Here is a 13,759-nt window from a genome sequence, read left to right on the forward strand (position 1 = left end):
CATAACTTGAGGGATTCTCCTTACTCTGGTTTGAAAACTTTGGTTTGAAAAAAGAAAACTTCTCAAAATAATTCTTCCAAGCAGTTTTTTTTAAAAAAGTTTAAAAATAATGTTTAAACTCAAAAAGTTGAGAGGTTCACATTCATCTATTCTTAAAAATCTAATCCGGAGCAATCGAAATTTGTTATTTTATTAAAAGTATCACATTTATTAGAAGTCTCACATTGATTAGAGATAGAGTATAGATAGTCTTTATAAGGAGAATGCAAACCTCAACTCTTGAGTTAGCTTTTGTAGTTGAGTATAGGTCTCAGCTCTCAATTTCTAATATGATATTAGAGTCTATCCTAGATCCATTTGTTGTAAACCTCAACTCTTGAGCTAGTTTTTATGGTTGAATATAAACCTCTCAATTTCTAATACCAGTGTTATTAAACTCGGACCGGACCGGCCGATTCGAGCGATTGAACCGGGAACCTGACCGGTCCGAGCCATTAAATGGATCGGCCATGCAATTCAACTGGTATAAACCGGTTTGGACCGGCCGGTTCAAGGTGTAAACCGACAACTCGGCCGGTTTTTGTTTGGACCGATGAGTTTTTTTTTTTTTCTTTCTGTTTTTGCTTTTTTTTTTGTCAAAACTGTTTTTCCTTGTGATAAATATAATTTAACAAAAAGTATCACAGATGAGATTCAAACTCAGTCGCATGAGAATGTAGGCAAGATACATAACCACTTGACCAAGTTGCTCTATGGTGAATCTTGTACACATTAAATTATTAATAATGTATAAATATAAATGGAAAACAAACAAACTGTAAAATTTCGAATTTCATGGTCACTTTCTAAATTTTCACTACGCCACTTTGCTTCTTATAACAAAAAATGCATATTATTTTATATGATCTTATATATATGCTATGCTAAGGTTAGTATTATAAATTATATAATTTTTTTATGTGAACCGAGTCAAACAATCGAACTAATGACTCAGTGGTTGAACCATTGACTCAATGACCCAGTACCTCGACCGAATCGATCCGGTCCAAGTTTAATAACACTGTCTAATACATGTTGCTTTCACTTTAGTTGCATTTTTTAATTCGTCCAACAAGTAATTAATTGATGCTACCTGGTAATCATGAACGTGTAGACGCGGTGCGCAAAAGTACATATCATTACGATATTTTTAAAATTGCTCCATTTTGATGATAGAGTATATATCTAATATTAGGAATAGAAACCACAATTAAGGAAAAGGAAATAGTTGTTGATGTTACCAATTTTACATTACGTACAATTATTGTGGAGTAAGATAATCACAGTAGCTTAATAGGGGACTCTATCTTGTGCGTTTTCACATGTAATAGAGAACAAGAAAAGGAATATACACTAAAAAAAACTCAAGAAATGGTGGATGTGGCATGCCACCATGTTGTAGATAGAATAAATAAATAGAGAGAGTAATAAAATAAAAGTAGGAAATATTTATAGAAAATGATCATGACCGAGGCATAATAATTAAATTAAATATAGGGTAAGCAGCTGTGTGGATTGGTGACCCCTAATGTATGAGAGCTGGATTTGCCACCGTAACCATTAGATTTCACACCCCCTATTTTTTGATTTTCAAGTTCCGAATTATTTCGGAATCTTAGATTTCAAAATTAATTCGTGATTTGTAGTGCAAAATACATGTAACACCCAACTTTTGAGTGAAAAAATGCTTCGGAAATCTTATTTCCGAAATATTTCGGAAACTTACTAAGTTTCCATAAGTGGGGTGTCATTTCTAATGAGTAGGGTGTCAAATCTAATGATCCTAATGTATTCTAATATTCGATGTTCATCAAATTTATCTTTATTCCACAGTCAATGCATAAAACAGTATAGAAGTGTCTCATAAGTTTTTTGTCCATAAGGAAATGAACTCCAAACCACTGGTTTAAGGGTTCGTTTCATTACATTAATAATAAAAATTGTACCAAAATCATTAAATAATAAATAACAAATATTTTAAAAATTACTACTACAATGGGTAATGATATATACATACCTCTTTTTTTATACACTTCATTTCCACCTATTTTTATTTTTATTTCTCTCCTTTTATCATCTATCACATCTTATACTTTCTCACTCTTACTTTTTTCTTTTCTTCCTATCTCTCTCTTGCTCCACCTCATTCCACCTCATTTTGTGGTGTGAATAAATAATTATTGCTACTATAGTTATTAGACTTTGTTAGAAGTTAGGACATCTTTCGGAAGCCCTACAACGCACATGGTTAACGTGACATTATAAAAATACAAAACATCATGTCTGGCAGTCTGGTTATATGTAGGTCTAGTCTAGTGTATCAAAATCAAAGTGCTCTTCTCTCTGTAGTTAGTTGCATTGGACTAAAGCCATGGACTTCTTAATTAGTCTCATGACCTTTGTGTTCATGTTAATGCCTGCTATCTCTTCCTCCCAATATCTCGGAAACAACATTCTCATGAATCGTAAGATATTACTCCCCAAAAATCAGGAACCAGTTACATCATACGCTGTTATATTTGATGCTGGTAGCACTGGAAGCAGAGTCCATGTCTACAATTTTGATCAGAACTTAGATCTCCTTCCCGTTGAAAACGAACTTGAGTTTTATGATTCGGTGAGTGAGACATGATGATCTGTTTGGCTTATATAACTTGCTTTGAATTAATTTCAATCATCCTTCATATATAGAGAGATATTAATATCAATTGTTTTGATGCATGAAGGTTAAACCCGGTTTGAGTTCATACGCTGCTAATCCTGAAGAAGCTGCAGAATCTCTGATTCCACTTCTAAAAGAAGCAGAAAATGTGGTTCCTGTGAGCCAGCAACCCAACACACCCGTTAAGCTTGGGGTGGGACTACTCTCTTACTTATTTGCTCTTGTTTTTTTTTTACAATTGATCTCGTACCACCACTATCTTTTTAACCCCTCTTTAATTAGTTAAAATTCATGTAGGTTCAACCAAATTGGGAGTGAGATTCATATAATTTAGTAGATTCTTTGTTGAATTTGACAAATCAAAGAGTGAGAGAGAGTGTACGTGTTTGAAAATGACAGTCAAAAAGTGTATTTAGTGGCATTTCTCTTTGCTCAAAATGTGTTTTACTGTTTGAGATGTTCGGTAACGCATAAGAGCATCTCTAATGGGGATCTAAATTTGAGGTATAAAAATAAGATCTGAACCTAACAAGATCTCACCATTAGAGTTGGTTGATATATATGAAATGAGAACTTAGATTTGCTCTTTAGCTCAACAACTATCAAAAGTGGGATTTTAAGTAAAATAATCATTGCTTCTCTCTCATTCAATACTAAAATCCAAGTGAAAATAGGGAGAGGAAGAAATGAATGTGAAGAAGGATGTGAATTTCAGCAACAAAAAGATATGTCACAGATCCAGCAAATTACAACCAAATCAGAACCCAAAAATTTACAACGAACCTAGAAAAATTAACATCAAACACCACTAGAAGCTCAAGATCTGCCACGGGCAAAGAGAGAAGACGCCAAAACTCTCATAGGTCGACCACTCTTTACCGTCGCAGATCTGCCACCTCCACTCCCTTAAAGTGTTAGATTTGCCACATGAAGAAGAGGTGGGGCCGAGAGAAAGAGAGGAGAATGGTTGGGAGGAGCAAAACGCGGAGCTTGCGAGTTGGAATTGAGAGAGGTCGCGAGAAAGAGAGAAGATGGAGAGAGGATGCGAGTTGGGGTGAGAGGTCGTTGAACGGTGGTCATTTTTCGCCCGTTTGGGTCTTTTTTTTGTGATCCAGTCAAATTTTTGTCTTTTCTGCTAGGTTTTGAATTTTCCCCCTTTTTGAAGCCTATTTTTCCTTCTTTTTTTGTCCCTTTTCACCACAAAACATGTGAATTTTTATTATATTTATATCTGTTTTAAATATTAATTAAGCTGTATTGAATTCAAAATTAAGTTTAATTTAATATCAGGTGAAAATAAATAATGTAAATATAGGTATTGTGGGTCCAACTAAATTTAAAATAAGATCTTAACCACTAAAGCGAAATATGCATCGGGGTCTTATGTGTATCTTATCCTATATGGCTAAGGTAATGAGCCCATTGGTTTATGATAAGTGATTTTGCATTTAAGCAAAAATTGTGGAAGATTTTTTAAAGTCCAGTACATTAATAACTTCATTATATATTTTCTTAATAAACGTAATTGTCTCAATGAAATTTTATAATTAGGAAGTGTCATGTTTCAATTAGTTTTTCTATTATGAAAATCAAGTTTGATTATGTTTTCAGAATTAGTTATATGTGGATTTTAAAGATGCACATAAACTTTTTAAAAAAAGTACTAATTTATCATCACTTTTGTTTGTACTATCAATGTGTAAACGGCTTTAGTACATAATAATGTCTTTCCGATATATTTCTCTATGCAAATGTAGGCAACTGCAGGTTTAAGGCTTTTGGAGGGGAATGCTGCTGAAAATATATTGCAAGCGGTAACTAATAATTTGTTATCTATTTCACTGTTTTTGCAGCTATAGATCATATGGTTTCAGTTGATGATTAAAGCTTTCGTTTTCTTACCTTAATTAGGTCAGGGATATGCTCAGCAACAGAAGTGCCCTTAATGTTCAATCAGATGCAGTATCTATTCTTGATGGAACCCAAGAAGGTTCTTATCTTTGGGTATGGCTAATCAAGATTAAAACACACTAAGTCATGTACTTTTGTCTTTTTTAAGAAAGTAACATAATATTTATAAATGATCACGCGACTATTAAATAATTTTAATCTTGAATTAGATTTAAATTGTTACATGATTTATCTCACCATTCTCAAATGAGTTACGTGGTATCTAGTGAGCTATACTTAAGTGAATCAGCTGCATATATATTTTTTTAGAAAATCTTAGATAGCATTATCATCATGAAAAATAAGTATACTTAATTTCAGCCTCTTAGAAAATAAGGAAGTCTTATTCAACGAAGGAATAACTGATTTTTCATGGCTATAGATCTATTTTTGTTAGAAAATCCTAGACCACTGCATTTTGCACGTAGTTGATTTCTGTTAGAAATAAATATACATAATATCATATGGGATGTTCATTTATTATTATTTGATATATTTTGTAATATATCTCAGAATATTCCTTAGCATGTTTTGTACTTCTTTTATTATAAATAACATTGTCTATCTCACATACAATTCATGGTGAGAGTTATCACATCTTACATGGTGTCAGGTTTAGGTTCCAAACCCTATCCTCCAAACCTTGTGTCGCCACCGTTCTCTTCTCCTCTTTCGTTGCTGCCTAAAAATCCTTGTCGCGTCGTCAGACAGGCCTATAGATCTTGTCCCCCGTGGAGCCGACAGCCACCCGACAGGCTGATAGACCATGTCCCCTGTGCCACCGATAGCAACCCAAAAACCAAACATCATTATCCTCGTGCAATTGGCAGTCGTCAGTCTTGTCCGTCCCGCCGCCGACAGCTATCAGTATTTGTCCCTTGTGCGCCGCTAGACAAATTCCCTCAGAATCCGCACGCCGCCAAATAGTCGCCCCTAATTCCGTGCGCCGTTAGACATATTCCCATAAGGATCCAGGCACCGGCAAACAGTCGTGTCAGATTCTGTGCGCAGCTAGCCGCCACTCGGGATCCGTTCTAGCCCTAGTTCTTTGTGCAGTCAACGATGACCTTGACCTTCTTGAGTCAACATTGACTTTAACCATCTTCAGAAAACGCTAACCGATGACTTAACGGTCATAGTTGATCATTGCCTATTATTCTGGGCTATTGACTTTTCAGTAGTTGACTTTTCAGCATGGCTAGCAGCTTGACACTACTCTACTCCCCCGTCTCTACCATTTTCCGTCTTGGAGCACATGATCACACTGAAATTTAAACCAAATACTTTTCTTCCCTGGCGTAAACAGGTTACTGCTCTACTTCATAATCTGAATCTGAATCTGTTTGATATTGTTGATCCTCCACCAGAGTTTGTGCAGCAGAATTTTGCACAAATTGTCTCCCCAGCTTTGCGTAATGGTGATCCCATTCCAAACCCTCCTTTTGCTCATTGGCAGGCTTGCGATTGCAATATCATGATGCTCAGTGCAACCACTGTTGGTGATGTTTGGACTGCTCTACACTCTGCTTATGCTTCACGAAGTAAGGCAAGTGAACTACGTCTCTGTGATGAAATCCAACTCATGCGTCGTGGTTCTCTCTTTGTTTCTGAGTATGGACGAAAATTCGGCACCATTTGTGATCAGTTGGCGGCTATTTGTTCCCTTGTGGCTAGTGATGACAAAGTTCACTAGTTTCTTTGTGGTTTTGACCCCTCATATGCAAATTTTTCCACGGATCATCTTGATCAGATACCTCTACCTCTCTTCTGACTCAGTTTATTGCTCGTCTCAATGTTTTCGCCATTAAATATCTAGGTATGCTTGACTACTTCCTTGGTCTTGAGATCACTTATATTGTTGATGACTTGTTCTTGGGACATGCCAAATATGCTAATGATTTGATTCTCCTGCTTTGATGCTTGAGTCAGTCCTGTTTCGACACCCTTGGTTGCTGATAGTCATCTTGTCAGTTCTGGTGAGGCTTACTCAAATCCTGCACACTACCGCTCTTTGGGTGAGGCCTTGTAGTACTTGACTATTACTCGTCTTGACTTGTCATGTGTTGTTAACATGGTGAGTAAGTTCCTTCAGACTCCTGTCGTGGATCATTTTCATGTTGTCAAACGTATTCTTCATTATGTCTGTGGAACGCAACATTTCGGTCTTACGTTTCTTCATACCTCTTCCCCCGCTATTCTTGGTTATAGTGATGCTGATTGGGCTCGCAACACGGACACTCACCGCTCTACTTATGGCTACACTATTTTTCTTGGTGATAGTCTCTTGTCTTGGAGTGCCAAGAAATAACCTACTTTTGCTCGCTCTAGTTGTGAATCTGGGTACCGAGCTATGGCCAATACTGCTTCTAAGCTGGTTTAGTTGCTTAATCTTCTTCATGAGCTTCGTTTTCTATTGTCGGCGACTCCTCTTTTCAGTGACAACCAGAGTGCTTTATTTATGGATCTAAATCCTATTGCTCATAAGCATGTCAAACACATTGACTTGGATTGTCACTTTGTTTGTGAGTTGGTTGCTATTGTTACTTTGTTCGTCAGAGGTCTCGTTTGGCTTGTTTATTAAAAAGGTTGGGCCTAGGCTTTTTAAAATGCTTGATTCACTAAAAAGGTCAGACTCATCCAATCAAAAAATCTTATTTAACTTAATAAGCTGACTTGTTTATGTAATATTATTTTTACTAATAATATAGATAATATTATTAGAGAGCAATGATATACAAGTTTTATTATTTGAAAAGTCAATGCAACGATATATAAAAAGACATATTAGTCTGCTTATCTCTTTAGCCTGTGGCCTATTAACCTGCCGACCTATTGGTCTTCTTTATTTGAAATTATTTGTTAATTAGTCTTTCTTTATTTGAAATTGTTTGTTAAAATTTGGCTTGTTGAAAGACCACATGCCAGACTTGGGCCACGAAAAGAGAATGTAGGTCAGGCTTGGGCCACACAAAGCCTAGTTTGACTTGGCTTATTTCCACCTCTATTGACAGGGAGTGTTAGAGATAAATAGACATAATAACCTACATGATATTCCTTTATTATTATTTGATATATTTTATAATATGTCTCATAATATTCTTTACTTTTTTTATTATAAATAGCATTGTCTACCTCACACAGTCACACATAGTTATCACATCTTACATCTTGCACTTTTATTTATGTGGTGGTTGTGTGCATTTCACACCTTGTTTTACCAATACTGGGAAGTGTCCGATCACTGACTTAATAGCAGTTACTCATTTGCCAATAGAAGCTGAAATTAAGTACACTTACTTTTCATGATGTACCTAGAAGCTAGATTAATAAAGTGAACTCAAGATGTTAACATAAATGAAAGTATGAAACTATGAAAGAAACAACATAGTAACAACACCTCACTAAACCACCACTATCACTATACTGAATCTTTACACCCACCCTTTGGGGTTAGGTACAAGAGTAACTTTAAACTTTTTCAACATTTCTCTAGGTGACAATTAACTATCTCTTGGGGAAGTTGGGAAAAAGATTTACAAAGACAGTGGGAGTAGTTGATCTAGGAGGTGGGTCAGTGCAAATGACATATGCAGTCTCAAGGAACACAGCTAAAAATGCTCCAAAAGTACCTGAAGGAGAGGATCCATACATAAAGAAGCTTGTACTCCAGGGAAAGAAATATGACCTTTATGTTCACAGGTTAATTTCCTTCTTATTCTCTTGATATACTTTACCAGTATGAAAAGGTGTCAATTTCCTTCTTATTCTTGAATTTGAAGTTAGATATCGATGTTATATATGTGTCTGTCTCCCACCAAGGCTAATATGTAGGTTTTAACATCTATATTTCAGTTACTTGCGCTATGGAAGAGAAGCATTTCGTGCAGAGATTTTCAAGGTCGCTGGTGGTTCTGCTAATCCTTGCATTTTAGCTGGCTTTGATGGTAATGAACATCTAGCTTGTTAATCATTTGAACTTTTATCCCCTTTATTCCCTGGATCTTGTAATTAGTCAATGTTGTTTGGAATAGTGAGAAAAAGCTTATGAATAGCTTAATTATGAATACCAAAATTGATTTGAGGAAAGAGATACGGATTCAAATGTAGTCTAAATTAATATAGTAATAATGCTTGAACATACAAAGAGACTACAAACAACACACACATCAATAACTTCTCTCTCATATCTTCCTTTTTTCATTCTGAGCGTTTGTCGCATGTCTACACTATGCAAATGTCTACAATAACGGTGAAAAAGCTTTAAATTTCATGTGTTTTTTTGATAGTTTTTTTTTCTCTTTACAGGGGCATATACATATTCCGGAGCAGAGTATAAGGTCTCGGCCCCAGCTTCAGGATCTAACTTGAATCAATGCAGAAAGATAGCTCTTAAGGCTCTTAAAGTGAATGCACCTTGTCCCTATCAGAATTGCACTTTTGGTGGGATATGGAATGGTGGAGGTGGAAGTGGTCAAAAAAATCTTTTCCTTACTTCATCTTTCTATTACCTCTCTGAAGATGTATGTAACATTTTATCAATCACTAAATAATTTTCTTATTTTGAAGTTATATATCACTCTCTTCTTAGGCCTTGCTAATGATCTTGTTTCTTCATTTAGGTTGGGATCTTTGTGAATAAACCCAATGCCAAAATTCGTCCAGTTGATTTGAAGACTGCAGCTAAACTAGCTTGTAAAACAAATCTTGAGGATGCAAAATCCAAATACCCAGATCTTTATGAGAAAGACAGTGTTGAATATGTGTGCTTGGATCTTGTCTACGTGTACACATTGCTTGTTGATGGATTTGGTAGGATTGCAATTAATATGAGCTTGATCGTATTATTCTCCAAAAAGTAAAAATGTTGGCATGTGTATTAACACTGAATTGAATGTTTCAATTTGTTGGCAGGTCTTGATCCATTTCAAGAGGTTACAGTGGCGAATGAAATTGAATATCAGGATGCTCTTGTGGAAGCCGCATGGCCTCTAGGCACTGCCATAGAAGCAATATCATCATTGCCTAAATTTGAGAGATTAATGTATTTTATTTAAACTACTAGTACCTGCTTAAGCCTGGATTACCTGAAGAAATAAAATGAAATAAAAGCCGCATCTTTCTTCCTTGCTTACATTGTTAGAAAATTTAATTTTATATGGTTTCGGTCTTCAATTTCTTATGAAACAAAGATCCTAGAAGGAAAAACTAGAAGAAGCTGATACACAGCTTCTGTGATCCGGAGAGAAGAGTGAAGAAAAATACTATTAATCCACTACTTGAAAGAACATTAAAGAGGAATTGATCTTATATATGCATTGTGAATTAAACAAAGAAACTATATAAAGCTAAAAGAGGAAACTGAAGAAGGAAACTGTTAACATAAAATCTCACTAAGTCTATAGAGCTTATATCCAAGAAGTTTGAAGTTCTAAAGATTTAAGCAGAGAAGTTAAGGTTTTGGTGTGCAATTATTTGCTTCCTTTAGCAAGAGTCGCCCTCAATTATGTTTTCTCTGGTAGCGCTTGGATGTTGGAGGTCTCGGCTCTACGGAATCGAGGGCAGGAGATTGCACGAGTTGTTTTGGACAGTGCAAATCCTTGTTCTCAGTTTTCTTAAGGGATAGTTGATTTGCATACGGGGTTCTCCTTCGCTGGTGGGGGATGTTGTTATGTTTTTTTTTTGTCTCGTGAAGCGGTGGTAGAAAAGGAATTGTATGATGTTGCTGATGGGGTTCTTGGTTTTCCTTAGAGGCAGGGCCATCCAAAGAAGATCAAGAGAGGGTTTGATGGGTGCGGCGCTTCTGTGGAGTCAGGAGACGGGATTGTTAGGGGCCTTTGTCCTATTGAGAAAGCTACTCGTCCCCGAGGGCGACCTAGGAAGTAGAAGACCAGGGCTAGTGATATAAAGCTTGGGGGTTCTTTTTCACCTGGATGCTGATGCGGATTCAAGCAGAAGGGAGATGATGGTTTTTTCAATGGAGTTCTCGAGCCTTATGGCGTTCTTACAAGAGCGAGGAGTGTCATTTTGATGGGAAAGCGTTGCGACATGAAGTATGACTGCACAAATGACGCGTTGCCCTCTACCAGATTGGGGTCAGATTAATTCACGCAGGTCTACTAGGAGGGGTTGAGGCAGTTTTCGTGGGTATTGGTGGTTTCTTTGGGTATCTTGTGGTGTACCAGGGGGCTTGTCTTGGTGTTGTTGGGTCCTCAGTTGGTGTTGCCAGGTTTGGTTGCTCCCCTTTTTTGGCTGGATTGTCGCCGACTTTGATGGTTTTTTGAGGAGGGTTGTATCTCCTGAACATTTTCATTATCAATATAAATATTTTTCTTTCAAACAAATAAAGTTGAGCTAAGCCCTTATGATTTGAATTTCTCTTCTTGAAATTGTATAAATTTCATTGGGGAGAAGATGTGGCTAAAAGAAATTTAAATCAAATGAAGTGGAAAAGACTAGCAAAAATGAAGCAACATGATGGTCTAGGTTTGCGGATGCTTAAAGCTTCTGTTTTTATTTCTTGCTTGATGTTGTGCATGCTATTGTTTGTTGTGATTATCAATGCAAATTCCGTGATTATTTACATCATTTGTTAACGGTTTACATGTCCATAAGTTGAAGCCCTCGAGCAGGCCAAACATTATCATTGATTTGGAGATATTAACATAGTAACTCCAAGTTATAGGTAGTTATTTGCCTAAGGCAATTGGGGCGCAATTGAGACAATTGTCTTAGGCCCCCAAAAAATTAGTACGTTTATTGTGTTTACTATTAAATTATGAGAAACAACATGAAAAATTATGCCATAATGAGCAATACAACATGAGAAGTGGGAAGTGTAACTTTAACAGTTATCTCTATTAGTGTTTTGTATTAACAAATTTATATTTTCTAAAATACTAATAAATAAAATATCTATTATTTTTACACTCTCAAAATTGAAAAATTAATTTGTGCTTACCCATATAACAGTTAGTTTTTTATGACTTATATATTTATGGTATTGTATAAGTTTGATCTTCACTAATTGTTTCTTCTCCCAAAAAATGAAAGTATTCATTGTTTCTAATTTGCCTTGATATCAAACTGTTGTAAAATCTCTTATAGTTTCATTCCTTGTATTCTTTAGGTTCTATTCATCAATTTTATTTACTATTTATTTATATTTCTTCATAATTTTTTTATTATTATTCTTTGAAGAGAAAAATGACAAATAGGATAAAATTAGAAGCTTAGATTAATATAAAAATTGATAATTTATATGATTAAATTCTTGTCAAAAGAAAGTCACTTTTAACATTTTCATCTTAAGCCTCAAAATACCAATACACGACCTTGGTGTTTGGTATGTTCGAAAGTGACCAATTTATAGTCCTATAAATTGTGATCAAATGGTGTAAGTTGTCACCATTTTTGCATTCACGATAAACATTAGCGTGTGATGTGGCGGACGCTCAATAGAGTACGTCGACATATACAACTGACTCTAACTTTGAGGAATTTGTGTCGATCAGCGTCTCCAGCGTGTTGCTTCAATCTAGAGTCATCCAAACCGATGGTAATACTTAGCATCGGCCTCCTGCTCGACCCAACTTCAAGTCTTTAACGTCTGCCCCGAACCTAACGCTACGCTAAAGCTAAATCATTTGCAATGTTGGTTTTTCAGTAAAGAGCATCTTCTTGTAATGCATTAGTTTAAATAAAGGAGACATGGGAGCTCATAGGCCAACATTGAAGACCACCAAGAGAACACGACACCAAATCTTTACCCGAAACCTTAAGGCTCTAAGTTTATGGGTCACGTCTCTTGTAAAATCTTCACTTCACTCATTATTAACTAATGAGGGACTCAAACTCACTTGAATTCTCACCATTCTCCCCGTGAAGTGAGAGTCACTACCACATTATTGTGCTTTTCCTCAGCGGAAGCTATCCACACTTGCACCGTTGTTTGCTTCATCACATCGTCAGCTAGGTATACTTTTAATACAAGTTATCAGCATGGCTATACCAACCATTGGCTATGATCTCATTGCTAAGAAATAACACAGTTGAAAAACTAAAATAATTAAGCAGGAGCGCAATCAACAACAACACGAGAATATGACGTGGAAAACTTCAAAGTCAAAAAAAAAATCATGGTCGCTGACAAAATCGACAACCAAAGAATAAACACTTTGTGAAAATTGTTACGACATATAAACTTCACTCTCAACCACCCATCTAAAACAAGAGCATGAGAGAACAAGAAAACACAAATATAAACTTAAAGTGTGTTTCCCGGTCTCGGTCTTGGACTCCTTCACCTTTCACCAGGCTAGGAAATGTGAGACTTCTCCAAGATGCTTTCCTTGACCTCTTTCTTCCTTAATCAACATTAGCAATGTGAGAAAACCATTGATTTTAAGGGTCCTCAACCTTCATCATCTACGCCGACAACCATAGTTATCATTGTCTTAACCGACAGTCATAATTCTCATTGTTTAAATCGCAAAAAAAGTTATCACACTCTATCACATAGAGTACATTTCACTTGAAATTAAACAATCCCAAGAATTCCATTTCACTAGGAACTAAACCATCCAAAGAATTTATCCATGTTGAAACCATTCTGAATAGTTATGGGGCAACTTCCATGTTGGCTTTCTCTTGAAGTCCTTCTGTTAGACATAATCACGCACCTTGAATCACCACTAACCAATGCTCGTGCGCTATCACCACACAACTTACATCCATCTCAACCAATGTCAGCGTTCCGACACACTTAAATAGCAAGTTTTCCCTAGTCATAACATTTCTAAATAATACTTTCACAATATCACTCTTCTTTAACACCTTCACGATATCACAATTCTTTTATGTTGTGAAAGATTATACACTACTGCAAACACACCTTAACACATTGATTTTATGATTCACGCCTCTTATAAAGTTTTCAATTCACTCATTCTTAAATAATGTGTGACTTCAATTCACACTTGAATTCTCAACAGAATGAAACGCCCTCTTACTATAATTCTAATTATTAAGCTGCTTTAATATACTAGACATTGAAATTGAAATTTCCATTACTTAATTATTATTTCTACTCCTCGATCTCAAATGATTTCA

The 13,759-nt window shown here is 35.9% G+C and overlaps 1 protein-coding gene across 1 annotated transcript; it reads left to right on the plus strand.

Moving 5' to 3' along the window:
• The first annotated feature begins 2,344 nt into the window (after positions 1 to 2,344).
• Positions 2,345 to 9,782, plus strand: LOC130729840 (nucleoside-triphosphatase-like). Its single transcript, XM_057581681.1, has 9 exons — positions 2,345 to 2,656; positions 2,766 to 2,894; positions 4,459 to 4,515; positions 4,613 to 4,705; positions 8,145 to 8,350; positions 8,504 to 8,595; positions 8,957 to 9,171; positions 9,271 to 9,460; positions 9,563 to 9,782. The coding sequence occupies exons 1-9, from the start codon at positions 2,411 to 2,413 to the stop codon at positions 9,703 to 9,705; spliced, it is 1,371 nt and encodes a 456-aa protein (XP_057437664.1). The 5' UTR covers positions 2,345 to 2,410; the 3' UTR covers positions 9,706 to 9,782.
• The last annotated feature ends 3,977 nt before the right edge of the window (positions 9,783 to 13,759 follow it).

The sequence above is a fragment of the Lotus japonicus genome, chromosome 1 (assembly GCF_012489685.1).
Source record: "Lotus japonicus ecotype B-129 chromosome 1, LjGifu_v1.2".
Taxonomy (NCBI): Eukaryota; Viridiplantae; Streptophyta; class Magnoliopsida; order Fabales; family Fabaceae; genus Lotus; species Lotus japonicus.

Bases quoted from the DNA above. Each gene is read 5' to 3' on its own strand.
- LOC130729840 (XM_057581681.1), top strand. From the start codon at position 2,411: ATGGACTTCTTAATTAGTCTCATGACCTTTGTGTTCATGTTAATGCCT. The intron at 4,706-8,144 runs GTATGGCTAATC...ACATTTCTCTAG, and splicing joins AAGAAGGTTCTTATCTTTGG to GTGACAATTAACTATCTCTT. The intron at 9,461-9,562 runs GTAGGATTGCAA...ATTTGTTGGCAG, and splicing joins ATTGCTTGTTGATGGATTTG to GTCTTGATCCATTTCAAGAG.